This window comes from Pelodiscus sinensis, chromosome Z (genome assembly GCF_052426305.1).
Source record: "Pelodiscus sinensis isolate ZL-2025 chromosome Z, ASM5242630v1, whole genome shotgun sequence".
Classification (NCBI taxonomy): domain Eukaryota; kingdom Metazoa; phylum Chordata; order Testudines; family Trionychidae; genus Pelodiscus; species Pelodiscus sinensis.
The window spans coordinates 6,402,851-6,430,705 of NC_143085.1; the positions used below are offsets into that span (position 1 = coordinate 6,402,851).

General features: G+C 46.0%; 2 protein-coding genes across 2 annotated transcripts; one reads left to right on the forward strand and one right to left on the reverse strand.

Annotated features, from left to right (window-relative positions):
- The first annotated feature begins 8 nt into the window (after positions 1-8).
- TRIAP1 (TP53 regulated inhibitor of apoptosis 1) lies at positions 9-7,910 on the forward strand. Its single transcript, XM_075898087.2, has 2 exons — positions 9-259; positions 3,851-7,910. The coding sequence occupies exons 1-2, from the start codon at positions 113-115 to the stop codon at positions 3,932-3,934; spliced, it is 231 nt and encodes a 76-aa protein (XP_075754202.1). The 5' UTR covers positions 9-112; the 3' UTR covers positions 3,935-7,910.
- A 2,000-nt stretch (positions 7,911-9,910) lies between these two features.
- On the reverse strand, positions 9,911-14,024 carry COX6A1 (cytochrome c oxidase subunit 6A1). The gene is made up of 3 exons (XM_075898085.2): positions 13,865-14,024; positions 12,876-13,015; positions 9,911-10,177 (listed from the first exon to the last, which is right to left on the reverse strand). Exons 1-3 carry the CDS (start codon positions 13,965-13,967, stop codon positions 10,091-10,093), a joined length of 330 nt encoding a protein of 109 aa, XP_075754200.1. The 5' UTR covers positions 13,968-14,024; the 3' UTR covers positions 9,911-10,090.
- Between the last annotated feature and the right edge of the window lie 13,831 nt (positions 14,025-27,855).

Below are 27,855 nucleotides of genomic sequence, written 5' to 3' on the forward strand. Positions count from 1 at the left end.
GGCCTAGAGGAAACGGAAACACGTCAGCGCTGATCGCCGCCCTTAGCAGCGGCGGCGGGGGGGAGGAGGAGGCAGCGGCGGGAGGCCCGCTCGGTGCCCCGGCGCCTGCGCCATGAACAGCGTGGGGGAGGCCTGCACGGAGCTGAAGCGCGAGTACGACCAGTGCTTCAACCGCTGGTTCGCCGAGAAGTTCCTGAAGGGGGAGAGCGCGGGGGACCCCTGCGTGCAGCTCTTCAAGCGCTACCAGCTCTGCGTGCAGGTGCGACGGCTCGCGCCGGGGGGGCGGTTACAGGGGGCCCCGCCCCGGCCTCTGCGCCTCCTCTCCCCCCTCCGGCCGAGGGGGCAGGGAAGTGACCAGCCGACTGGGCTCTTACTTCCCTGATTCCGGCCTGGAAGGGGAATGCGTGAGGGGTGCAGGGTTTGGGTGGTGACCTGGGTCGGAGGCGCAGGGGGAGGGTTGGGGGGAGGCGCCAAGTGCAGGCTCTGGCTGGGAGGTACTTACAGCATCCCCTCAGGCTTGCTACTGGTCTTCTGCGCCCCTGGATGCTGTTCAGAGCAAAGGGCTGTGAGGGTCTCGTGCCTCTCTGTGTAGGGGCACCGTCCCCTTGGACTACAAGCTCAGCCCAGATAGCTCCCATTGCCTGGTTGCACAGAGAGCACGTGGCCCCTGCAGCTTGCTACTTTGAGTACCACCTGGGGTCGTAGCTGGCATAGAGCCTGCTTAAAGCTCGGGCTGGTTCATGGACAGAAGTGGGCTGGATCAGGCAGGGTAGCAGGACTCTGGTCTAAAGACTATTTAGATAAGTTATGTGTGTTCAAATCATCAGAGCCAGATGAAATTTATCTTAAGAGTATGGATATGAATGGGTAACCAGTTACTGAGGAGCAGCCTCACTCACGCCTGCAGCCTTAATGGGTTTTTCTTACCGGTTATGGTTAACTACTGGCAGCTGAAGCATCCCTGACCCACTTAGACATAGGGGTGCTCCAGCCGGCCTTGTCTGCAAGGAGCCCAGACTTGTCACAGGCAGGAGCTGCTCCAGATCTCTGGAGCAGCCTCTGCCTGCAGTGGGGAGCCGCTCCTGCCTGTCCACTGTCCGCTCCCCCTTCAGTTAGTTAAGTTGAACAAACAGGATTTTACATCCCTAAGTCTGAGATGTTTTAACTGGAGATATGGGAGGTAATTGTCTTTCTTTCCTTGGCACCGGTGGGACCTCAGTCAGTGTACTGTACTGCATCCAGTTGGGTACAACATTTTAGGAAATTGGAGAAAGTCCAAAGGAGTATAACAAAAATAGTTTAGAAAAAGTAACCTACAAGAAAAGGTTAAAAAAACCTAAGTATGTCTCATCTTCAGAGAAGACTGGGTGGAGAAGGCCCTGATAAGACTTTCAGATATGTTAAGGGCTATTATTAAAAGAATTAGCCAATTAGCCCGTCATAAGACAGGATTTTCAGGTCTTCTCTCCAGAGCGCTCTTGCTCTGTGTCTCTCTCTCTCTCTCTCCTCCTACTGCCTACTCCCCTCTCTCATTTCTCCTCCACCTCCTGCCTCTCTCTCCGTCTCTTTCTTTCTCTTGTCCTCCTCCTGCCTCTCTCTCTCCCTGCACCCCTTCCTCTCCCCTTCCCTCCCACCGTGGCGCTTGGCTGAGTGCTGGCTGAGGGTGGGGCCGTGTATGTCACCGCTCTCCCTTCCCGTCCCACCACAGGGGAGCCCAAATGGCCCATTGCACTGCTGGCTCCCCCAGCAGCCCAGCCGAGGGGCGCAGCACTCAGCTGAGTTCCACAGCGGGAGGGGAAGGGGGGCAGTGACGTACATGGCCCCGTCTCCTGGCCGTGTATGTCACCGTCCTGCCCCCGTTCCCTCCCTTCCGTGGTGGCTCGGCTGAGTGTTGCACGCTCAGCCAGGCCACCATGGGGGAGGAGGGGCGGGGCGGTGGCAGGGGAGTAAGCGGCTATTAAGGGGTCTGTGCTCCCCATGTGTGGGGAGCGTGGACCCCAAACGGCTGCTTGCTGCCCAGGGCCCAGCTGAGCGGTGCTACCGCCAGAGCTAGGGTTGCCTGGTGTCTGGCTTTCTATCAGACAGTCCGGTATTTGCACCATCTGTCCAGTAGAAAAATTCAGAAAATACCGAACATGTGCAATGTCCGGTATTTTGTGAATTTCCACCTGGGCGCGGGAGGGAAGCCTGGTGGGGGCAGGGGAGCGACTGGGAGGCGGAGCGCGATTGGCTTTGGGAGCCCTGTAGTCGCGTGCAAAAGCTGGATGGGGCGGGTGCCAGTCGTGGCCTGTCTCCCAGCTGGGAGACTCTGGTTGGGAGAGGAAGCCGGGAGGGGGGAGTGGCTCCCAGCCCCGTCCCCGCCAGACTTCTCCTGGCAAAGACTTTTCACAAGCATGTGCTGCCTTTGGGCTCTGCTCCCAGGGAGCTGGCTGCTGCCTCATGCTGTAGACTCTGCAGTACAGCTGGTTCCCCAGGAGTGGGGCTGGCAGCTAGTGTGCATAAGACAGCTCCTGGTGCACACTGGGTCCCGCTGTGGGCCCTTTTCCCAGGGAGCTAGCTGTCATCCTGTGTTTTGGGCTTTTAAATATAAAACTTATATCCAGAGCTTGCAGTGTGTGAAACTACTAGGTTTTTAACAGTTACTTGAAATGATTTTTTTTTTACGTCCCTTAATAAATGTAGGGCAAATTATTAATTGATTTAATCTGAAGTAAAGAAGATTTAGAATAAAGAGAAATTTTGTCAGGGCAGTTAAACTGTGAAATAGGCTTCCAAGGGAGATCATGGAATCCATACTACTGGAGACTTTTAAGAACAGATTGGACAAACACTTGTCAGGGTTAGTCTAGGTTTACTTGGTCCTGGTGAGATCTGTTTCTTCCTGTCCTACATTTGTGATATAAATTGTCATTTTTTCTTAATTTCTCCTGTAGAGCTTAATTGCAGTAACTTTTACTTATGTTTTTTCTCAAAAATGTGTGTATATGAATATATAATTCTACTTTCCTCCATTTCTTCCACATTCCTTCTACGTGAAGCTTTACAGACTATTCTTGACAATCCATTTGGTAGAACACAAAAACACCAATTTGCCTAACAGTCATGCTATCAATTTATTTCATGATAATCGTTACTCAATGAAGACTTCATCTTTTGCCTTGGTTCTTGTGCTCACAGTGCTGAAACAACATCTTTAGGTCCCTCTAGTTTCTCTTAAACTCGCCACATTAGGGCTGCGTCTAGACTGGCAAGATTTTGCGCAAATACTTTTAATGAAAAAGTTTTTCCGTTAAAAGTATTTGCGCAAGAGAGCAGTTATACTGGCATGTGCCTTTGCGCAAAAGATTTGCTTTTGCGCAAAAGTATCCGTGCCAGTGTATACGCTCTCTTGTGCAAGAAAGCTCCAATGGTCATTTTAGCCATCGGGCTTTCTTGCACAAGAAATTCATGTTGCCTGTCTACACTGGCCCTCTTACACAAGAATACTTGTGCAAGAGGGCTTATCCCTGAACAGGAGCGTCAGAGTATTTGCGCAAGAACCACTGATTTTGTACATTACAAAGTCAGTGTTCTTGTGCAAATTCTCGCGGCCAGTGTAGACAGGCGTCAAGATTTTGCGCAAAAGCGACCACTATTGCGCAAAATCATGCCAGTCTATACGCAGCCTAGGTATATTTCCTCCAACATACAGATGAGTGTTTGGTCTTGGTCTTGGATACATTTATCTGAAAGAGCCTTGGCTATGTTTTATACTGTGTTTGCATTTTGATCTTTAATTATATCAGACTGTGAACATGTCTTCATGTAGTATCATGAAACTTATTAAAACAAATGTTTTTTTCCCTCCTAGAAAGCTATTAAGGAGAAAGACATACCCATCGAAGGGCTGGAATTCATGGGTCCCAATAAAGGAAAACCTGAAAACTCCTCCTGACCTTGTTCAGGCATATTGTGCCACTATTATGACCTTCAGGACTTGGAGAAAGAACCTCACAAAGACTAGAGATTGACTTGAATTAGCTGTTGTTTCTGTCTGACTTTTAAAGGAGTCTTTTCTGCAGTTTCTTTCAGCTAGGTTGTGTGGCAATTACTGTTTCATCTTAAATGAATGTTCTTCATCTGGCATCGTGTAGTGTGTGAAAAGCCTTTTTATCACTCTATGATCATAAGTGAATGTATTCCAAACTAGGAGAGTACTTATTGAAGTGGGTTTAGATATTAGCTGACCTATAATCAATTTCTAGTCCTTTTTTTTTTAATTTGTTAGACTTTAATTGCTGAAATTAATGTGAAAGGGGTAAATTAACTTATTGTAGTGTGCTGCTGGATTTTATTGATTTCAGTGTTCCTAAAAACTGATGTACTATATGAAACAAAGCTGTAGCGCAACTAGTGGTGCTATAAAAGTACCACTTCTGGAGTTTAAATGATTTTTGTTTGGGTTCCCAAGATACTATTTTAATATAGAATACATATAAAAGAGACATCTGTCTAGTAAAACCTGTCTACAGACTTTTTGAGATGGGAAGCAGCCAGTCACAGAAGTGAAAAGGGGCAACTGCCTTGGGTAGTTAATGCAGACAGGTGAAAGGCACTGACACACTGTTGAATTTATCTATACTACTGAAATGGCTGTAGCCCCATGAAGTTTCAAGTGTGAAGAGCTACGAAAGGATCTCATAAAACAAGTTGACCAGGCAACAAAATGGCAGATGAATATTAAGGTTAATAATACTAGGGATGTCAAGACGACATTGACTACATGATTAACTGATAAGCCTGGGTTTATCAGTTAATCCTATGGACTACATCTATTCCCCCCCACCCCTTGCTGCCTCTGGATCTCACCTCTAAATAAATAAATATCTTGATACTGGAAAAAGTTCAGAAAAGGGCAACAAAAACAATGTAAGGCATGGAACTGCTGCCATCTGAGAAGAGATTTATAAGACTGCGATTTCTTCAGCTTAAAAAAAGAGGAGACTAAGGGGGATATGATAGAGGTCTAAAATCATAACTGGTGTGGAGAAAGTGAAAAAGGAAAAGTTATTTTCTTGTTCCCATAACACCAGAACTAGGGGTCACCAAATGAAATGGATAACTAGCAGATTTAAAACAAACAGAAGGAAGTATTTCTTTACAATACCGAGTCAACCTCTGCAATACCTGGACAGAGGATGTTGTGAAGGCCAGGGCTTTAACAGAATTTAAAAAACAAGATAAATTAATGAAGGTTAGGTCCATCAATAGCTATTAGGCAGGAACGGTGTCCCTAGCCTCTGTTTGTCAGAAGCTGGGAATGGGCAGCAGGGGCTGGATCACTTGATGATTCTTTGTTCTTGTGACCACTGTCAGAAGACAGGACACTGGGCTAGATGGTCTGACCCAGTATGGCCATTCTTATGTCATTCAGTTACACTTCAGTTTTCCTTATCCTACAGGCATATACCCCTCTGTCTCTGCTCTCAAATATATTGTGCAGATTAGCCTCAAAATCATGACATTAAATGTCATCTTAAGTTAGATATTTGAATTAGAGAAGGGGTTCCTGCCTTAGGACACCCTAAACCATATTTGAGTGTCAGAAATTTGTCTTTCTGCTTTGTAATAAGAAATCTGAAAGGACAGGGAGAAATACAACTTTACAATATACTCTGGTATGAAAATTAGTGTTCTACACCAAATTTTAGCTGGCTGAAGTCTGATTTTAAGAGTTACTGAAGTTTGATTTAGTAACCTCAGGAAATATTGAGTAGTGATCAATATAGCATGTGAAAGGTTATTAGAGAGCTAAGCTTGTTTTCCAGTGTTCTTTTGAGACTTCTGTTTAGCCCCTCTTCCTTGCAGCAATGCACCTTGCACTCTAGACTTCCTATTGAAAAACATTTTTTCATAGAAGCTTCTGATGAATTAAAAACACCAAGTCAGCCTGAAGATTATAAAGAACAAAGTTTCCCCCAGTCTGTCTTACCCATATCCCTCAAGAATGGAGCTTTTTTTTCTTCAGACTGTAATGTAGCTGGAGAAAACAAGAGATGGGGGTGATTCAGTACAGCAGTCCCACCATCCCCACTTCTGAACCTGAACTTTTCAAAAGAGAATACACTCTTAGCCATATGAAAGTTGACATCATAATGAGCACAGGCAGCAGCTGAAGGAGTCAGGCAAAGTCTCCTCTATTGATGTTGCTTCTGCTCTCCAACAGACTGTTTAAAAACTATTGCTATTCTTTTGGACTATAGGAGGGCTTCAATTCTTTGGAAATTAATTAGTCAATAAGACCAAACATTTGGCTGTTTCGGCTTTAAACAAGGAGAAAAACCTTGATCTTTTTGTAAGAGTAGAGCCTGATTTATTCCAGAGGAGATCTGCAACTACAGGCAGTCCCCGGGTTACGTACAAGATAGGGACTGTAGGTTTGTTCTTAAGTTGAATTTGTATGTAAGTCGGAACTGGTACGTATTGTAGGGGAAACTCTAGCCAAACATTTCTCCAGAGCTCAGTTTTATTCTCCCACACCTCACTTCCCTCAGTCCTTTATTCTCAAGCTGAGGTGTCTGCTGAGAAAAGCCGCTCCGCGTCGCCCTGGTCTGCTGTGGGGGGGCCACTAGCTTCACATCTCCCTGGTCTGCTGGGGGGAAGCAGCTAGTGCGGGATTTCCTCACCCCATTTGTAAGTAGGGATCTGATGTAAGTTGGATCCATGTAACCCGGGGACTGCCTGTACAGAGTTCTGGTGTAGAGGATTGAGAGAGTTTTGGCCAACAAATGAAAGAAAACTATTTTTGTATGAAATAAACTTAAACAACAAATGGTCTGGTAGCACTTTATAGACTAATAAAAACTATGTAGATTGTATCATGAGCTTTTGTGGGCACAGCCCACTTCTTCAGATGACCAGAGTCATCTGTTGTTTAAGTTTATTCTGTACAGACTAACTCGGCTACCCACTGAAGCTATCTTTGTATGGGTTGCAGTGGGCCACTATTGTAGGTTACTCTAGAGTTTGCAGAAACAAAGTTTCTCTATACAAGTATTCATAGCACTTAAAATCATTAAAGAAATGGACATATATAATTTCTGTAAGATTAAACTAATATTTCATCTGTTTAATTGGTGAATGTTGGACCTCCCTGTTCTGGCTCCCTCAGGACCAGACCCAGAAACATAGCTATCCCTTTGAGGCTAGTGAGCTTCTTTAAGGTTATGCATTCAGAAATGTAATCCTCCCTGTGGCCAAAACATAGAATGTCTCAAGGAGATTGTGTGGCTGTAGACCCTACATGGCACCCACCCTTCAAAAAAAAAAAATAGGCATAGCATATGAAAGCTATTCATTCCCATTGTCTTCAGTATAGGTCTGATCCTGCTATGTGTATTCAAACTTTTCTGCAGTAAAAACTTAAACCAAATCAATTTGATCCTGTAAAATATTAGAACCCTGTTATCTAAAAGTATTAGAAACAGCACTAGCTTATATTTAAGCCTCATACACCCAGATTGAGTGGTAATATGAAAAAATATTGTAAAAGTCACCTATAAATGAGGCATTTATATAGGATACAAGTTATCAAGCAACTTTTCTTTGGAGCATTTCATGCAGAGAAAGATGGTAGGATGGCCTCTTTTGGGGCAGAATTCATGTCTGTCAGGGATGCTGTTTGTGAAACCACTTTTAACATTCCTAAAAATCATGTTCACTCCATGCTGCAGCTTGCACTTCACCTCAGTGAGGGGTGGGAAGAAAGAGGCATTACTTCTAAAACTTAGAAAAAACAGCTTCATCAGCTAATACATGGAAGCTAGAAAAAAGTGCCTTATTCTGAGCTTTATGCTTGCTTTACCAAACGTATTCAGCTAAGATGCTCTGTGGACTGTAATAACTGGAATGAAATAAATAACTGAAATAGAGGGATATGGTGTCTTACATTGGCTGGCTGATCATTTGCTATTCTCCCGTCAGCTAGAAAATAGTAGGAATAGAATAGCTAAGCTTTTTAGACAGCTTTTTTTTTTTAAGCATGATATTGCTTTCCTAACAGTATAAATGATCTTTTCCCCTTATTTTACAATTATTTCCACTAATGCAATGAGGATGCTTACTCAGTAAGAACAAAGCTTTCAGTTCCAGCAGAATTTAGAGTTTCTGGCTGATTATGTTCTGTATGTTCTCACAGCTGTCTCACTCTGCAGCTAGAATACTCCTGATCTGTACTGGAGCTTTTAATGTTCTAAAGGAGCAGTAGTGAAATAAGACTCCACTAAAGTGACTTGTAAGTACATTAACCCAATCAAAAACCAGCTGTTGCACCATCTGTGTACCACCACCTCTCATTTGTGAACTAAGCATTTTTAAAAAATTTATGAAAACGAGGGCTAAGGAGGATTCACCTTTGGCTAAACTGAATTGTCATAGCTAAGGAGCTGCTTCCTCTTTAAAAGCAAGTTGTCTTCTCAACAAGACTTTATTCATGGTGAAATGTGAAAATTCTGCTGCTTCAGACTGCCAACAGATTGATTATAATGAAAAGGAAGCTTGCCTGGATCTGGCCCCTGATGCTCAGGGCTTCTCCTGCCCCTATACTGGGGAGTCCATGCTGGTGTTCCAGCCCCCCCATGGGACTGAAACAATCTACTAGCCTGGGCCCTTCTAGCCCAGTGGTCTCCAATCTTTTTAAACATGAGATCACCTTTTTTAATTTAAGTGCAATCCAGGATTTACCTCAAACCCAAATAGTTACCACACCTCTTCTGCAAGGCCCTGTCTCTGCTAACTCCATCCTCACTCACTTATCAGGCTGGAGACAAAAGAGTTGGAGTACAGGGGAGGAGGATGCAGGCTCTGGTCTTGGGCCAAAGGATTTGGAGTGTGGGAGTAGCTCTAAGCTGAGCCTGGGGCAGGAAGTTGAAGTGCAAGAGGGGGTTTGGATGCAGGGGGACTTGGCTAAGGCAGTGGTTTGGGGGGCAGGAGGGGTTCAGGGCTGCAGTTTGGAATGCAGGCTCTAGCTGGGCACTGCTTACTCCTACCCTGGCCCTGCACCACTTCCAAAAGCAGCCAGCAAGTTCTCTATCCTTGCCCCTGTGTAGATGGGATACAGAGTGGGGGGGAAGGGCACTCGGACAGCTCCCCCTCCTCTTACTGTGCCCTGCACAGCAAGCTGGAGACTCCAGGGGGGAACAGGAGGCAGCCCCAAGGTAGAGGGCAGGAGCAGCACAGCAGTCCTGAGGAGAGCAGATGAAATGCCAGCACTTGATAGCCTCCTGGCCAAACCAGTCAGGATCACCTGTCAAAAGTTCCAAGATCTACCAGTAGATCCCGGTCTACTGGTTGTTGAATGTGGGAAGTGAGAAGCAGAAAGACAATCGGGGGCTCAGTGAATTTGTGGGTTTTTTGGTTTCTAACAATTTTCTGTGGGTTAACCCTTCTCCCTCCAAACCCAAAAAGGTTCCCCATCTCTGGTTTAGATGACCCCTAATTGATCTCCCTTCAGCCAATCAGAGGATAATGTAACTTTAGAGCCAATCCTGGTTCTTGCATTAGTTTAGTCATAGGAATGCATACTAGAAAGCCAGTCTGTCATAGGCCATAATCAGGGCTTGACAAACCCCAGTGAGCTAATTGCCAGCCCCTCATTGTGCATGCACCAGAACAGCACTGCACATGCGCATAGTGCCAGTGAATGGGATGCATGGAGCCACCGGCTGAAATCTATTTGCCACAGGCAAGCCCTGGCCATAATGCAGTAAAAACTCCTACCCCTAAATGGCTGTGTCAAGTAGATAGGCAGCATTTAAATCCCTCTCACTACCATACTGCTTACAACACTTTTCTGTCCTCCACCCCTAACAACTCAAAATATCTGGAAAATACTAGATTAAGGTTTTCAGCTTTACAAAGGTTCACACACAGATGTTACATTAGGATTTATTTATGTTAAGTGATCTCTCCTTCAAGTACAGGACTAAAGGTCAGAACATCATTTAGAATGTGACAGTACAAGGAATGCAGAATATTGTTTAGATTGAGGGTCCCATACAATGCTCTGGTCCACGTGGAGAAGTGACCCCAACTGCTACTGTGGTCCAAGTATTCAGTGATCATCTTCATAGCCAGTTGGGAGAGGATTAACATGAGGATTGTGAAACAGAGTTTTGGTCCCATCTCCCCATGGGAAGCGCTGTTGAAAGAAAAAATTGCTCAGTAACTGCTTGACAAATCTGATAACATACTAGAAGTCAGTTTCTATAAACACAACTTTTGAGTAGGGATGTTAGATATTAATTTAATAATCATGTAACCACATCAAAACTTAATTATACAATCATTCCATAATTAAAGGAATGGGCCCAGCAGCCAGTGTGCTCCCAGTCCCACTCCTGGAGACCCCTCTGCCACCCTGAATGTAGCAGCAGCAGCACCTATCTGTGCAGGTCTCAAGCTCCCCATGGACAGGGACTGCGCTAGCATCCCAAGGAGCAGCCTCTGTTTGCAATGAGCCCAGGCCCACTGCAGACAGAGGCTGCTTTACTACAGCCTGCCTTGCTCCCACCCCCACAATGCTGCCTCTTAGATGGCAGCTTGGAGGGGGAACAGGCAGCTCTGTTGAGCTGGTGTTCATGAGGAGCCAGCTTTTAAGCCAGTTCTCCCTGCAAGTACCAGCTCCTCAACTCACCTCCTCCTCACCTTTGTGGGAGGCAGTAAAGATGAAGAAAGGCAACTGGAGAGGGGAGGGGGCAGGGAGAAGGCGAAGGGTGATAGAGAGGCAGCAGCTTGAAAGCCACATGTACTGTCTCCTACCTGTTCCCCTTACACCTGTGGTGAAAGAGGTAGCAGCACAGAGGGTGAGGGGGGCAGGTGGCTCTGAGGGATCCAGTGCTCATGGGGAGCCAACTTAAGAGCTGACTCCTCACAAGCACCAGTTCCTGCCTTCCCTTCCCCTCTTGCTGCCTTGGATAAAGAGGCAGCAAGGGGGGGGGGGGTAAATGCATGTCGCTGATAGGATTAACAGTTAAGACCAGGCTTATTGATTAATCGTAGTCAACTACACATTCACAGCCCTACTTTTGAGTCTGTACATACTACAGAAGTTAGATGCCTGCAATTAGTAAGCTGAAGCTGAATAATTTACACCCACCACTTGCATGAAGTTAGACACACATTTTCTTGAATGCCTGGATAAATCTACAATTCTAAAAATGTGATAATCCAGTTAAGCACTGAGGGCAGCAGTAGAATGGCAAACACTGACTTCCCTGGGCTGATATATTCCCCAGTTCGGGACTGGTCAGGTCTCGAAGGTGCCAGACCGGAGAGGCACAACCAGTAATTAAGTGGTAGAGAGAACTTTACAAATTACTTTACTTCAAAACAAGGAGTAGAATTAAGAATCAAAGAGCCAACAATTACTTGCACTCCATTTGGATTTTCTCTAATAGTTTCTGCTTGGGGTATTAGCAGGTTGGGGTTATTTCAAAGGTTCTCAATAGTTTTTATAGCAAGACCTCTTCTCTCATTTAGCAGTACGGGAAAGATAGCATGATCTCAGCCTGACACTAGTTTGTGACCCCTTGGCTGAGAGCCCATCGTACACATCCTCCCACCCTCATTCCTGACAAAGCCTTCTTTTGATCAGGCATGAATATAAATGGAAAAACTTATACAGGACCAAAACTTGGATGTTTAAAGTTTCTTGCACTCAGGCATGAGTATAAATAGGAAGGAGAATGCCACAACTTCACCTAAATACCTCAGCAGACAGCCTGAAAGTGCTCCACTGCCTTAACAGAAGTGAACTCTTGATTCACGGTATGACAAATGCTTAGATATTTTCCCCATCCATTAGGGATGTTAAGAAGCATGTAATTCATTAATCATGTAGATGACAAAAATTGCTAACTATAAGATTAATCAATAACGGCTAGCACTGCAAGCATTCAGGCCCAGCTTGCACAAGGTCTGAGTCTCCCCCCTCCCCTGGTCCATTGCAACTCTTCATTAAAAACTATTTTAGAAGCTGGGTGGGCAGGCACCCCAGGTCAGCCCCAGCTTGCACCAGGTCCTGGGAGCTACCCATTATGGGGACTGAGCCAGGCTGCCTTTCCACCCAGCTCCTAAAATAGTTTTAATGTAGAATAGGGATGTTAATTTGAGTTTAATCAGCTAATTGATTAGTGAATGGAATTTCCATTGATAACACAATTAGTCAATAAAGGGAGAACTGCAGAGCCGCAGTATGGTTACTTCCCAGTGATAGGAGCTAACCCCTCTTCGGCTCTGCCTTTTAAATACTCTAAGACTCCAGGCTCTTAATATGTTTAAAAAGGAGAGGCACAGCATCTGGATCCAGGCATGATACAGGAATCAGCTGATTCCCAGCTCCAGTCCAGTTCCTACTCTATGCCTCTGCCTCCCCTGTCCCCCCCAGGGAGTCGGTGCTGGGGGGAACTAGCTTTTAAGCTGACTCCCCCAGCACCAGCTCCCACTCACCTCCTTGCTGTCTCTCTCTGATAGAGGCAGCAAGAGGGCATAGTTTACTAGTCACTTCCATCCCTAATGCAGAGCCACAGTGGGGGTTTGGTCCTGTGATCCAGCACAAGCTTGGACTGAGCCAAGCTGCTGGCCAGGCCGCTGGCCAGGCCTCTAAAAAAAATTATTGGCTGGTAGGAGAAGGGGGAGAAATGCGTACAGTCCACAGCATTAACTGTTAAGCCATTTGCTTATTGGTTAATCATTAAATTGACTACACTATTATGTCCCTACCATCCATCAGTTCCATTAATTATAATGTATATCTACTGCAAGAAAATACAGGCTGCAGACATTTTGGAATAAATTCAGTGAAGATGATAGCACCTTTAAAATGTTGTTGCACATACCTTGGTCCGAATGCGGAGATGAGGATAAGGAATAAACTCTGCTCTTTCATGCTCATGCTGCATCTTTAAGTAGCAGTTCAGCATGCAAACTGCAACACCAGGAAGAGCAACCACAAAAGTCAGAATCTTCCATGTCTGAGCTAATGAAGGAAATAGGATACTGTGAAGTAGGTCAACAGAACAGCTAGTAAAAAATCATTTTCATTTGATGCATTTCAAAGTTTGTTATGAATTAGAATGAAAACAAGTTTTCAGAGTTTAGAGAAATTAACTATTGTGTCTTTGCATAATTTAAGATTTGTTTGAACATAATTTTTCAAAAACATGTTTTCAGTTTTATATGAAAGCTGTGACATGAATTCCAATAATATAGCTTCTAGTATTACATACAAAATAAATAACTATGTTCAATAATTCTAGTTACAAACAATTTTTCAACATAAAAAACCTGATATTTTGAAGGAAAGTTCCAAAGTCCCCAGTTTCAGGTAAAAGTTGACTTAATCAGTGGTTTGGCAGAAAACTTTAAAATTTCCTGATGAGCTCCAGTTAACAGGTAGGGAGGCAGCGAAGGGGGAGAGGGAAATAAGAATAATCGGCCGGACCCTGCAATGAGCCTCGGCTGACTGAGTAGCTGACTGACAAGTTCTACATCCTACCACAACCCCGCAGACACTGGGGCCGGTCTGTGCCGGGACGAGAGCACGGGAGCGATTACACCGCGCGCTGCAAACCCTCCCACCAGGGGAAGCGCCCTCCGTACAGCGGGGGCGGGGCCGACGCAGACTTGGGGGAGGGGACACGGGGGAGCCCCCCCCATCGCACACGGGGAGGGAGGGGGAGGCGGCCCCGGGCCGAGCACTGGGGCACGGACGGCGGCGGCTCGCTGCTTCCTCGGGCTGGGCGGGGCCGCGTCTCCCGGGGTAACTGGGCCCCGCCGAAGGTCACCCGGTCACCGCCGGCCCCGCCCGGCCGGGCTCCCCGCTCACCTGCCCCGGCCTCCGCATGAGCCGCCGCCGACATGCGCCGCCCCAGCGGGGAGCGGGGAGCGCCGGCGAGGAGCAGCCGGGAGACTCGAGCGAGCGCCGCCATCTCTGCCGCTGGGGTCAGTCAGGCCGCAGGAGCGTCTCCGGAACAGGTAATAAGCGAACCGGAAATGGGCGGCCAGACGGCGGCCTGCGTGGGACACGCCAGCACGTCACGCGCATGCGCGCCACTCCCAGCACCATTTCCTACGAGGATGACCCCGCCGCCCCCAGGCTCGTACGGAGCATGCGCCCTCCACCGAGCGGCTTCCATCTTGAGACTGACCTTGAGCACGGCGCTTGGCCGCGGACAAAAGTCCGCCCTGTTTGCGCATGCGCTCATGGGCGGCCTCTCACTCGTCACGTGGTTCTTTCTGGCGCCTCTCCTCTTCCCCCCTCCCGTCCTCTGGCCGCCATTTTGGGCAGTGAGCGCTCTGCGGGCGCTGGCTGGGAGCTGCCGGCTGCTTCGCTAGATGGGCGGGGCCCCGTGCGGGGGGGGGGGGGCGCCTAGGTCTGGAGCCGGCGTGGGGATGTTGTATAGCGGCGCGCCAGGCGCGGGAGCAGGGACGGGCGGGTAGAGGGAGGGGCCGTTCCAGAGCAGCGCGGGGGTTCCAGAGCCGTGCGGCCGGGTTCTAGAAGCGCAGGGTGGGATTCTAGAGCAGCGCGGGCGGGTTCTAGGCGCACGGGGCGGGGGTACCAGAGCAGCGCGGGCGGGTTCTAGGCGCACGGGGCGGGGGTACCAGAGCAGCGCGAGCGGGTTCTAGGCGCACGAGGCGGGGGTACCAGAGCAGCGCGGGCGGGTTCTAGGCGCACGGGGCGGGGGTACCAGAGCAGCGTGGGCGGGTTCTAGGCGCACGGGGTGGGGGAACCAGAGCAGCGTGGGCGGGTTCTAGGCGCATGGGGGGGATCAGGGCAGTGTATCCCGGGTTCTAGACGCGCATGGCGGGGGTTCCAGAGCAGCGTGGGTGGGTTCTAGTCGCGGGGGCGGGGTTCCAGAGGAATGCAAGGGGGTTCTAGACGCACAAGCGCTGCATTAATGGGAGGTGAAGGAGGCCGCCAAATGAGCCCCTTGTCTCCAGCAGCTCTCCACAGCATCCAGAGTCCTGCCAGCTCTTCCTGGGTCCCAGCAGAGGAGGGGGCAGCTCCAAACCTCTATCTAGATGAGGCTAGAAAGTGGGGGCTGTCACTTCAAAGCCTTAGTCTCAATGGGAAGGGTGTAAGAGGAGTAACTGGGTTAGTCTGTATCTGCAAAAGCAACTGTGGCACCTTAAAGACTAACAGATATTTAGGCATCAACTTTTTTGGAGAAAACCTGCTTCCTCAAAATGCCTCTGATGAAGTGGGTTTTACCCAGGAAAGCTTCAGCCCAAATCTGTAGACTTTGAGGTGCCACCGGAGTCCTTGTTGCTTTTTAATTGAAATAGTGGTTTTACTTATGTGGGGCCACATTTAACATGCTCTGATTTTCAGGAACCTGCCCAACTGCCTGGAAGTGGGGTGGAAATGAAAATATTGAAAGCTGTTGTCGCCCTTTGGGCTGTGAAGGAAACCTTGCTCTCCAGCAGCAACTTTGGTCTGTTCACGTAATTTCTGGAGGAGGAGAAAATCCTAGCACCCTAATTTTAGCTCAGAAATGAGGATCACAATGTCTGCAGCTCTGTGTGAGCCTCTTCTGAGTGCAGAATGGCTGCTGCATTTGACTGGCTACTGCTCTGTCTGGCCTTAACTCAGCACTTTGGGATGAAGAGTGTTCTGACGTGGCAGTAAAAGTACTCTTTCTTAATGAAATACACTTACAGACCCCAGTGATTTATTTCTCATGTATTTGTTTATGTGCTGGTTCTAATGTTTATTTGAGCCATAGAAGTCTAAAAGAATAATATAGCCTCTTGCCCATTTTACAGCTAGACTGAATTAAAGGAGTGGGTCTCATCTTTATAGTGAAAATGAATCATGAAACTTTAAAAAAAAATTATATGCTGTATTTTCATTTAATTTTTTTCTAGCCCCTTTGGTTGCAAAACATATTGAATGCAAACAGCTGCAGAACTGAAGTAATAATACATAGCACTGATACCTGTAAATGTTATGACATTTTCCTTAGCATGTATAATTTATATATTTATAATATTATTTGCTCACTGGGGTTGTCAGCTACTTTTATCAGCTGTATATATTAGCCTACCTTCTGCATGGTTCCTGGGTTCTTTTGTGGTAGCACCATTTTACTGGACCCTGTTTAATGCCCAGGTGACCACAGAGAGAATTAATTTAAACAGAACAGGTACAATTTCAAAGATTCATCAATGCTGTAGTAAACTGAAAAGATTCCTGTTCTGGGTAGCATATGTAACAACAGAGAACAGGAAAATAGGTTGAGTTCAAGCTAAGGACAGCAGTGAGTGTGTGATATGCACGTTAATAATGGAAACAATCAGATTTTCCATCCATCTTGACAATTCAAATGGAGAAAAGGGGATGCTCACTAAGGCTAGGTCTAGATTACAGGACTTTATCGGAAAAAGGTATGCAAATTGCTCTACACAATTTGCATAGCTTTTTCCGATAGCTTTTCTGAAGAGGCTTTTCCATCATTTGGCCAAGTCTAGATGGGGCCAAATGGCAGAAAAGCCTCTTTCGGCAGAGCCCTTATGCCTCGTGAAACAAGGTATACAGGTTTCCCTGAAAGAGCACGTTTGCTCTTCTGCAAAAAAATTCTTCCAGTATCCCACAAAAATCCCATAGTCTAGACATAGCCTAAGACAGAAAGAGGTATTGGTGTCTGCTGAAGAAAGTCTGTAAAAAGTGGTAGAGTGCAGAAAGAACAATGAAGAACCAAATACGCACGTGAATTTTGTGAAATGATGTTTAGTAAGTCCCTGTTGGTTATGCGTCAAGAACTTAAATGTGCTCAGGTTTCAGTAATGTACCGTATTTTCCGGCGTATAAGACGACTTTTGATGTTAAAAAACATCCCCCAAAAATCGGGGGTCGTCTTATACGCCGGGTATGTGGCTTTGCAAAGCCTCGGGGGAAGCCAGTGGCGGGGTGCCTCCGCGGCTTTGCAAAGCCTCGGGGGAAGCCGGCGGTGGGGCATCCCAGGCGTGCCTGGGCTGCCCTGCCGCCGGAGCCCCTCCGCGGCTTTGCAAAGCCTCGGGGGAAGCCGGCGGCGGGACAGCCCCGGCGCGCCTGGGCTGCCCCGCCGCTGGAGCCCCTCCGTGGCTTTGCAAAGCCTCGGGGGGAAGCCGACGGCGGGACAGCCCCGGCGCGCCTGGGCTGCCCCGCCGCTGGCTTCCCCTGAGGCTTTGCAAAGCCACGGAGGGGCTCAGGCGGCGGGGCAGCCCAGGCGCAGCGGGGCAGCCCAGGCGCGCCGGGGCTGTCCCGCTGCCGGGGCGTCCTCAGAGGCTTTGCTCCCGGTGTCCCTGGTCTGCTGGAGACGGTCCCCAGCAGACCAGAGGCACCGGGAGCAAAGCCGAAGCTGCGGCGGGGTGCCGCGCTTCTGACAAGCCTCAGAGGCGCGGGACCCAGCCGCTGCTGCGGCTTTGCTCCTGGTGCCTCTGGTCTGCTGGGGACCGTCTCCAGCAGACCAGGGACACCGGGAGCAAAGCTGGGGAGGCGGAGGGGTGCTGGGGTATAAGACGAAACCCTATCTTTTAACTAAAAAATTAGGGGGTCGTCTTATGCGCCCAGTAGCCTTATACGCCGGAAAATATGGTATGTTAAATCCTGATTAGAATGATAACTAGACTGGATGTCATACCTCCTGACTTTTAAGAAACACTTGCATGCTTTAATGCTTTTCTGTTTCAAAGCTATTTTTTGCAGGGAAGGATAATGGACACTTGGGGACCTAGAAGTGGAATCTTCCTTTTTTTCTTTCTCGTACCATTCCATATGTTTGGTTTTAGGGGTTTTAAGTTAGAAAGATTTCTTTAAATGTTTTGCAGTGTCTTTATTGATGTACAACAATCCTTGGAAAGGAGAAAGTGGCAATTTGTTAATAGAATTTAATTAGTCATTGCTCATTATTAAAATCTTCCTCCATTAGTCACAAGTTTTTACCAGACTTTAGGGATCACATTTTCTTTAGATGGCAGTTTCAATCACTTGGCATTATCTGAGTTGAATAACTCAAATAATTACTTATGGATTTAGAATTCTCTCTTCCATTTGACAACTGTTGAGTGCCTTGTGTGATGTGTTTGATGTATATCTCTACTGAGCAGATATCCACACCACAAAAACCTGTTCTTGGCACAGGTGATATGTGGCACTTCTATTAATCTAGCAGGTTAAGAGTCTCGAGACATGGAAACTGATTTCCTCTCCAAAGCTAGAAATAATCTATCCAGTCCAGAACAGACATAAAATGGAAGAATAGATGTGCACTTAGTCTAGAGGTTAGAGCAAAGACCAAGGAGTTTGGGTTTCTATTTTTGCTTCTGTCACTGACTCTGTAATCTTGAGCAGGTCACTCTGGGCATGTCTGCACTAGGAAATTATTTTGAAATAACTTATTGTAAAATAACTCCAGAAATAACTATTTTGAAATAGCGTTTCCACAATAATGGGAAGCCTTGAAATTAGTCTGAGGCAGGTTCCCTTAATATGGATGTGGTACCTCAACTTAGAGCCACAGGAAGCACTGGAGAGTAATTACTTTGAGTGACTCTGAGGAATAGTAATTTTGAAATAGCAGGGCAGTGTCCACGCTGCCGTGGGCAGAGGCTGCTTCACAGCAGCCTCCACTGTCCCTGTGCTGCTGCCTCTATTAGAGGCAGCAGCGCGAGAGAGCAGGCAGCACCCGTTCCTCCTTTCCCTCTCCCCTTGCTGCCTCTGATACAGAGGCAGTAAGAAGGGTGAATGCAAATAGTTGACTAGATTAATCACTAAGACTAAACTTACTGGTTATTCGACTACTTGTTCGCATCCCTAAAGCCTACCCCAATGAAACTAGATGCAGCAACTCTTGGATGACTTTCAAGATGTCCTGTTTATCCGCTTAGTGTGGACAAATCTTGTAAACCAATACTTCGTGGTAGCACCAGAGCAGAAAGTGTGGGACATTCACCATCCCCCTATCCCGGATGATGTGATTAGCCATCTAACAAGATCTCAGTACAAAGCTTGAGATGGGAGTAATCAAAGGGTCAAGGAGCAAGTGGAGGAGCCCCGTTATCTTTGTGCTGAAACCCAGTGGCACCTGGCACCATCAGATTCTACACCGATTTCCACAAAGTTAATGCCATATCTCAGTTTGTTGTCTATCTGATGACCTGTGTTAAAGAACTGTAATACCTGAGGAGGGCCACGTATGTATTGACCATCAGCTTAACTACGGGGTATTGGCAAATACCCCTTACGCCTAACTCACAGGCGGAGACTGCTTTTCCCACTCCATTTGGTCTCCATCAATTTACAGCCATGCTTTTTGGACTGCAATTGCCACCTTCCAGAAGCTGATGAACAAAGTATTGCAGCCTCATGACCAATACATAGCTGCCGATATAGACAACATTGTCATCTATAGAGGTTCCTACAAGACCACCTCCAACATCTGAAGAAAGTCCTCCAACTAGGCAGGATGCTGGCCTCATTGCAAAACTGCAAAGTGTCACTTTGGGAAAGAGGAAGTGACTTATTTCAGGTACATGATGGGAGGTGGTAAATTACAGCCAGTGGTTGACAAGGGACAAACCCTATCGAAAAATGCCAAGACCCAAAACAAAGGAGCATGTGCACTAGTTTCTAGGTCTAGCCAGCTATTACCAAAACCGACAAGAAGTCCTGTAGTACCTTACAAACTAACAGATGTATTGGAGCATAAGCATCTGACGAAGTGAGTCTTTGCCCATGGAAGCTTATGCTCCAATACATATGTTAGTCTGTAAGGTGCTACAAGACTCCTTGTCACTTTTGCAGATCCAAACTAACACGGCGACCCCTCTGATACTTGAAACTAGCTATTACCAGTGTTTCATTCTTGACTTTGTGACAGTTGCTGCTCTTCTTACAAATCTAACTAAGAACTCCCAACCCCATCAGGCACAAAGGATGGATCATTGTGAGAGGACCTTCCAAAAACCAGTCCTCAGACATCCAGATTTCACAAAAGAGTTTGTGCTCCATACAAATGCCTCAGGAGTTGTTAGGGGTTGTTCTATCCCCAGAGGTTAACAAGGAAGAACATTGTTTTGTTCCTGAGCAGAAAACTATTCCCAAGAGTAACATGGTATTTCAACAATTAAAAAAGTGGTAAAATGGGCTATTGATGCCCTGTGGTACTATCTGCTAGGAACAACATTTAAACTAATTACTGACCATTCACCCCTCTGGCAGCTACACAACATGAAAGAGACTACCCCTCCAGATCATGTGGTAGTACCTCTCCCTACAGCCCTATGATTTGTGTGTTCCATCATCCAGGCAAGGCCCACACCAATGTAGATTTCTTCTCAAGGTTGGGTGAAGGGGAAACTGGCAGAGAACACCAGCCAGGTTCTCTCTTAAGGAAGAGTATGTGTGAGGGTGAATGCATCCCTGCAATGGTCTGGAAGAGGTTAACACAATGGGGGAAGGAAGTCCTGGCCCTCTCAGCCATACTAGGCATGCTCCAAATGCTGGGCTAGCATAAAAGGAAGCAACTCGACTCAGTCTGGGCTGGATACTGGAGAGAAAGGACCTGCAGCAGGAGCTCCAGAGGCAAAACAGGTACAGATCCAGGCAGTGGGAACTGGAGACTGGAACAAGTCTGCAGAGCTGGTGGAATCATAGGGAGTGACTCGTGCTGAAGAGCTGGAGGACTCCGAAGCCTCATTGATCGTCCTGCCATGAGAGAGACGATGATGGTAGGTCGAATGAACTCAGAGGCTGTGTCTAGACTGGCAAGTTTTTCCGCAAAAGCAGCTGCTTTTGCCGAAAAACTTGCCAGCTAAATACACTGGCTACTTGAATTTCCACAAGAACACTGACTTCCTACTGTCTGAAATCAGTGCTTCTTGCAGAAATACTATGCTGCTCCCGTTCAAGCAAAAGTCCTTTTATGCAAAAGGGCCAGTGTAGACAGCTCAGATTTGTTTTGCGCAAAAAAGCCCCAATCGCGAAAATGGCAATTGGGGCTTTTTTGTGGAAAAGCGTGTCTTGATTGTCACGGACTTTTTTCCGCAAAAAGTGCTTTTCTGTTAAAAGCATTTGCGGAAAATCATGCCAGTCTAGACGTAGCCAGAGTGTTTTGGTTGGCTTTCCTTCCCTCCCCCTCCCCCCCAAGCTAGTGGTGGACCACTCCACAACACGCAGGACTCTGGGTTGGGGCCTAGTGGAGTGGGATGGGACCAGGCCCACCTACTGGGATTGCTGCCCCACCCACTTCATCTACAACAACCTTCTGGCTACTGGCCATTAGTCCATGTTGCCCTGCAACCAAAGGGCTACTCTTTAGATTCCACCCATCAGGCCATGTTGCCCTGCAATCCAAGGGCTATGCCATAGACTCTAGCCATTAGGAAGCACTGCCTTGTGGTGACAGACTGACTTTTGGGTAACCTTTAGACAGCGATAAATGCGGTGATCACACATGCCTGTGACAGCCCCCACTCTGTCTCAGGACAGGGTGTGCTTGCACTGCCACAGCATCCAAAATGAGATCTTGGGTCTGATTTGGAAGCTACTGGGATCTTCTCATCTACTGTGGAAGTCCATCCCTGAGGCCAGTCTTTTCAGTAGGGCTTATTACTCATAAATTGAGCCAGTGTTTCCAAAAGAAACCACAATTCAGATGCATGTTGGGTGCTGAGTTCTTAAAAATCTCATGGGAAGTGCTGGGTACTGAGCATTCTTGAAAAATCTGGTCCCAGATGTGAATACAAGTACTGGAAAATATGGCCATAAGCTTTCTGGATAATCTGGCTTCAAGAATCTTTAATAGTTACTTGGTGGTTTGAATTTTAATCAAAGATCACCTTTGAAAATGTTGAAACCAAAAACAGGACTATGTAGCACTTTAAAGACTAACAAGATGGTTTAATAGGTGATGAGCTTCTGTGGGTTTCAACATTTTTGAAAATGTTGTCTTTGATCTTTCTGTGTCTTATTTATTCTACCTGTAACTGGGGATAATGATGCTTCCATACCTCACTGGTAGAATGTGACAATGTTCCAAAACCACTTCAAAAATTCTCAAATGGAAGTAACTATTGGAGTACAAACTACTATTATTTCAGGTGTAGTGATAGAGATGCAGCCGTATTAGTCTGGTCTAGCTGAAACAAAAGACAGGACTATGCAGCACTTTAAAGACTAATAAGATAGTTTATTAGGTGATGAGCTTTCGTGGGCCAGACCCACTTCCTCAGATCAATTTGTGGAAGAAAATTGGCACAACCATATATATATATATATCAGATGTAGTATTTCAGTGCTCCACATGGTGGCAAACTGTGCATTCAGTGGGGATTTGAGAACTAATATACTCTCAAATGGCACTGTGGGATTTTCAGAGTGGCAGTCTGTGTGCATTTTCAAGTTTGGAGAGAAATGGCCAGACCTCCAGAAAAGCAACATGTCCAGAGTCTGCTATGGGGTGGGGGTACTGACAAGTGCAGAGGGCTTTAAACTAGGTTTGACGGGGACAGGTGAGCAAAGCCCACAGGTAAGTGCTGAATGTGCGGGACTGGGAGATGGGGGGGACTATGGCCTATAATGGCAAGGAGAAAGGAGGGTCAGGGCACAACAGGGAGGCAAGATCAAATCAGTATCTTAGATGCCTATATACAAATGCAAGAAGTATGGGTAATAAGCAGGAAGAACTGGAATTGCTAACCAATAAATACAACTATGATATCATTGGTATTACAGAAACCTGGTGGGATGGGACGCATGATTGGAATGTTGGTATGGAAGGGTACGGCTTGCTCAGGAAGGACAGACGGGAAAAAAGGGAGGAGGGGTTGCCTTGTATATTAAAAATGTACACACTTGGACTGAAGTGGAGATGAACGTAGGAGATGGCTGTGTAGAGAGTCTCTGGGTTAAGCTAAAAGGGGTAAAAAACGAGGGTGATATCATGCTAGGAGTCTACTACAGGCCACCTAGCCAGGTGGAAGAGGTGGATGAGGCCTTTTTTAAACAATTAACAAAACTATCCAAAGCCCAAGATTTGGTGGTGATGGGGGACTTCAACTATCCAGACATATGTTGGGAAACTAACACAGCGAGGCACAGGCTATCCAATAAGTTTCTGGACTGCATTGGAGACAACTTTCTGTTTCAGAAGGTTGAAAAAGCTACCAGAGGAGAAGCTGTTCTGGATTTGGTTTTAACAAATAGGGAGGAACTAGTTGAGAACTTGAAAGTGGAAGACAGTATAGGGGACAGTGATCACGAAATAATAGAGTTCATGATCTTAAGGAAAGGTTGAAGGGAGACCAGCACAATTGAGGTAATGGATTTCAGGAAGGCAGATTTTGATAAGCTCAGAGAACTTGTAGGTAAGGTCCCATGGGAAGCAAGACTGAAGGGAAAAACAACAGAGGAGAGTTGGAAGTATTTCAAAGGGACGTTGTTAAGGGCCCAAAAGCAAACAATTCCGCTGTGTAGGAAAGATAGAAAATATGGCAAAAGACCAGCTTGGCTTAACAAGGAGATCTTGCATGATCTCAAAATAAAAAAGGAGTCCTATAAAAAATGGAAACTAGGACAACTAACAAAGGATGAATATAGGCAAGCAACACGGGAATGCAGGGGCAAGATTAGAAAGGCAAAGGCACAAAATGAGATCAAACTAGCTACAGGCATAAAGGGAAACAAGAAGACCTTTTATAAATACATTAAAAGCAAGAGGAAGACCAAGGACAGGGTAGGCCCACTGCTTAGTGAGGAGGGAGAAGCAGTAACAGGGAACTTGGAAATGGCAGAGATGCTCAATGACTTCTTTGTTTCGGTCTTCACCGAGAAGTCTGCAGGTGTGCCTAACATAGTGAATACAAGCAGAGAGAGAGTAAGTTTAGAAGATAGGATACACAAAGAACAAGTTAAAAATCACTTAGGAAAGTTAGATGTCAGCAAGTCACCAGGTCCTGATGAAATGCATCCCAGGATACTCAAGGAGCTGATAGAGGAGGTATCTGAGCCTTTAGCTATGATCTTTGAAAAATCATGGCAGACAGGGGAGATTCCAGAAGACTGGAAAAGGGCAAATATTGTGCCCATCTATAAAAAGGGGAATAAGAACAACCCAGGAAACTACAGACCGGTCAGTTTAACGTCTGTCCCAGGGAAGATAATGGAGCAGATAATTAAGGAAATCATATGCAAACACTTGGAAGGTAATAAAGTGATAGGGAATAGCCAGCATGGGTTTGTGAAGAACAAGTCATGCCAAACTAATCTGATAGCTTTCTTTGATAAGATAACGAGCCTTGTGGATAAGGGAGAAGCGATGGATGTCATATACCTAGACTTTAGTAAGGCATTTGATACGGTCTTGCATGATATTCTTATTGATAAACTAGGCAAATATAACTTAGATAGGGCCACGATAAGGTGGGTGCATAATTGGCTGGATAACGGTAGTCAGAGAGTTGTTGTTAACGGTTCTAAATCCTGCTGGAAAGGGATAACAAGTGGAGTTCCTCAAGTGTCTGTTTTGGGACCCGTACTGTTCAATATCTTCATCAATGATGTAGATATTGGGATAGAGAGTACACTTATTAAGTTTGCAGATGATACCAAACTGGGTGGGGTTGCGACTTCTTTGGAGGATAGGGACATAATTCAAAATGACCTTAGCAAGTTAGAGAAATGGTCAGAGGTAAACAGGATGAGGTTTAATAAAGAGAAATGCAAAGTGCTCCACTTAGGAAGGAACAATCAGTTCCATACATACAAGATGGGAAGCGACTGTCTAGGAAGGAACATGGCGGAAAGGGATCTAGGGGTCATAGTGGACCACAAGTTGAATATGAGTCAACAGTGTGATGCTGTTGCAAAAAAAGCAAATATGATTCTAGGTTGTATCAACAGGTGTGTTGTAAGCAAAACTCGTGAAGTCATTCTGCCGCTCTACTCTGCACTAGTTAGGCCTCAGCTGGAGTACTGTGTCCAGTTCTGGGTGCCACATTTCAAGAAAGATGTGGAGAAATTGGAAAGGGTGCAGAGAAGAGCGACAAGAATGATTAAAGGTTTAGAGAACATGACCTATGAAGCCAGGCTTCATGAACTGGGCTTGTTTAGTTTGGAAAAAAGAAGATTAAGGGGGGACATGATGGCGGTTTTCAAATATCTAAAAGGGTGTCACAAGGAGGAAGGAGAAAATTTGTTCCTCTTGGTTTCTGAGGACAGGACAAGGAGTAATGGGCTTAAAGTGCAGCAGGGGAGATTTAGATTGGACATTAGGAAAAAATTCCTAACTGTCAGGGTGGTCAAATATTGGAATAAATTGCCAAGGGAGGTGGTGGAATCTCCCTCTCTGGAGATATTTAAGAACAGGTTGGATAGACATCTGTCAGGGATGGTGTAGACGGAGCTTGGTCCTGCCTTGAGGGCGGGGGGCTGGACTCGATGACCTCTTGAGGTCCCTTCCAGTCCTATTATTCTATGATTCTATGAATAATTGTGAAGTCTGGAGTTTAGACACACAGTTTAAGGGTGCTCTTCATTTCCCTACAGCTCAGAAAAGTGATCAGAAATAAATATTCTGTCATCTCTATATTCTTTGTGTTGTCACCAGAACACTGTCAACTTTGTATGTTAAGGTGGGAGAGGAAAATGGGGAAAGCAGAAAGCCATTGTCCTGTCTCCCAGAATGATCTGGAAATAGGGTTGCCAGGTGTCCGGTTTTGAACCGGACAGTCCAGTATTTGAGCTTTCTGTTCAGAAAACAAATGGAGAAAATATAAATGTCTGGTATTTTCTAAATAAGATATTATGTAGATTGTGATGCAATGTCATGTGTGTCCAGTATTTTTGTTGAAACCATCTGGCAACCCTATCTGGAAATATTATGCAAATCTTCATTTGAAGATCCTGGAAACTGCAGGAGGATTTTAGCTCCAAACTCTGAAGGAGGGGGAGCTCTGCATTTCTGTCACCACATACTGCAGTCCTGCTCTGTGCAAGTAGCTTAGAAGCCTGTTTTTTAACTGGCTGAAGAAACATTTCATGCATTGTGCATGCATGGGAGGGTTTGTTCTCATTCTCACTTATAGCTGACCTGTAATGTTTCTCTGCTTCTGGCCTGCCATTCTTTCATGAGAATCGGGGAAGGGGGAAATCTAAAGAGGCCTGTGTAAAAGTTGTTAAATCTCCACACTGCATCATCCCCTCCCCAGTCTCCTGCCTCTGACCTTGTTCTTACTGACCTTGTCCTATCTGAAAATCTCCGACCACTTGTGGACAGAGGTGTAACTCCTATCGTTAGCAGCTTTGGGCATTTATATGCCACTGTATAGACAATCTCAGAGCCAGTAAGCAAGTGGTTAAGCTGTTGAGGAGAAATGGGTTAAAGCAGCTCCGTACTTACCAAACTGTAATGCTGTAGACAAATCTTTAAAAGCCGTCCCATATTAGGGACAATGATAGAGTTCAATACCTTCTTTATGGAACCCTGCAATCTGCTCTGCCCTGGCTTGGCTCAGGGCTCTGTATCACCTGTTTTGTATTAAAGATAGGGTCACACTAGCTACCAGTTTCCTAGGAACTGTTGGGTCCTTCTCAGGCTTCCTAGGAAGGGAAATATCTAAAACATGCAGGCATATGGGTGAGCGGGGGTATTGGGAATGGAGACTAGAGATTCACATTGTGCATTTTTACACAAAAGTCAATATCCAGACATCCCTGGACACTCTTTTTTGTCACACTTTATGATGCTCAGAAGCTTGAGGGGGTAGCCAAATTAGTCTGTACAGAAAAAAAACAACAAATGGCCTGGTAGCATTTTATAGACTAACAAAACATGTAGATGGGATCATGAGCTTTCATGGGCACAGCCATCTGAAGAAGTGGGCTGTGCCCACGAAAGCTCATGATCCCATCTACATGTTTTGTTAGTCTATAAAGTGCTACCAGACCATTTATTGTTTTTTATGATGCTGTTTCTCTTCTAGAATACCAACAGCTGCACTGTTTGTTTTTGTGAACCTTTTTTTATCCACAAACTGTAAAAATGGCCTTCGAACAAGGACAAAACCAGTAAATCCCAGTATTATTTGCTCACTCTGGATCTCAGGATATTGTGAGTTTTTAAAATTCACTACACACATTCACTAGCACACTCAGACAGGTACACTCACACTTATAGATAAACCCCTAGGCCTGATTCACCACTGCTTTTCACTATTTAAGCCTGTCTGGTGCAAGTGTAAAATGTTGCTGTTCTGATCTGCTAGTGTATTACAGCGACTTTGCACAGGTGTAAATGATTACAATGCGATTAATTAATTAGGTCCTCTGTCTGCATGCACATACATATACTCAGACATATCTTTGGGGCCAGATTCTGATCTCTATTGTCCGTGACTCCACTGTTGTCAGTGAACTTACTCTAGATTTACACTGGTGTAACTAAGATCAGAATGTAGCCCCTTTACACACTCTCTCACACACATGCATGCGCCCATACTTTCACGCCTGCACGTACAGTCACAGTACTGTTTTGAGTACCCTCTCACTGCATCCCCAAGAATACACATTCTCCGGTCACACAAGCTCACTCTTCTTGACATACATTCTCAGGCGTGCACATGCATTCTTTCTCACACACATCCATTCTTTTTCCCACACACACAGACATTTAAAAAAGCTCTTGTTTTCAGAGAGGTTTTATTTATAGGCCCTGCCTCTTTGTGACTGTGAAAGGGAGAAAGCCCCTTAGAGGGCTCCTTTCATGTGTAAATCAGCCCAGACTGGGAGCCTTGGGGTCATCGAGGGGAGGATTTCATTCTTAATTACTCCGAGAGAAA

Coding starts and splice junctions, on each gene's coding strand:
- TRIAP1 (XM_075898087.2), top strand. CDS start 113: ATGAACAGCGTGGGGGAGGCCTGCACGGAGCTGAAGCGCGAGTACGAC. Junction 260..3,850: donor GCTACCAGCTCTGCGTGCAG/GTGCGACGGCTC, acceptor TTTCCCTCCTAG/AAAGCTATTAAGGAGAAAGA.
- COX6A1 (XM_075898085.2), bottom strand. CDS start 13,967: ATGGCGGCGCTCGCTCGAGTCTCCCGGCTGCTCCTCGCCGGCGCTCCC. Junction 13,016..13,864: donor TCATGCGGAGGCCGGGGCAG/GTGAGCGGGGAG, acceptor TTCCTTCATTAG/CTCAGACATGGAAGATTCTG. Junction 10,178..12,875: donor ATCTCCGCATTCGGACCAAG/GTATGTGCAACA, acceptor TTCTTTCAACAG/CGCTTCCCATGGGGAGATGG.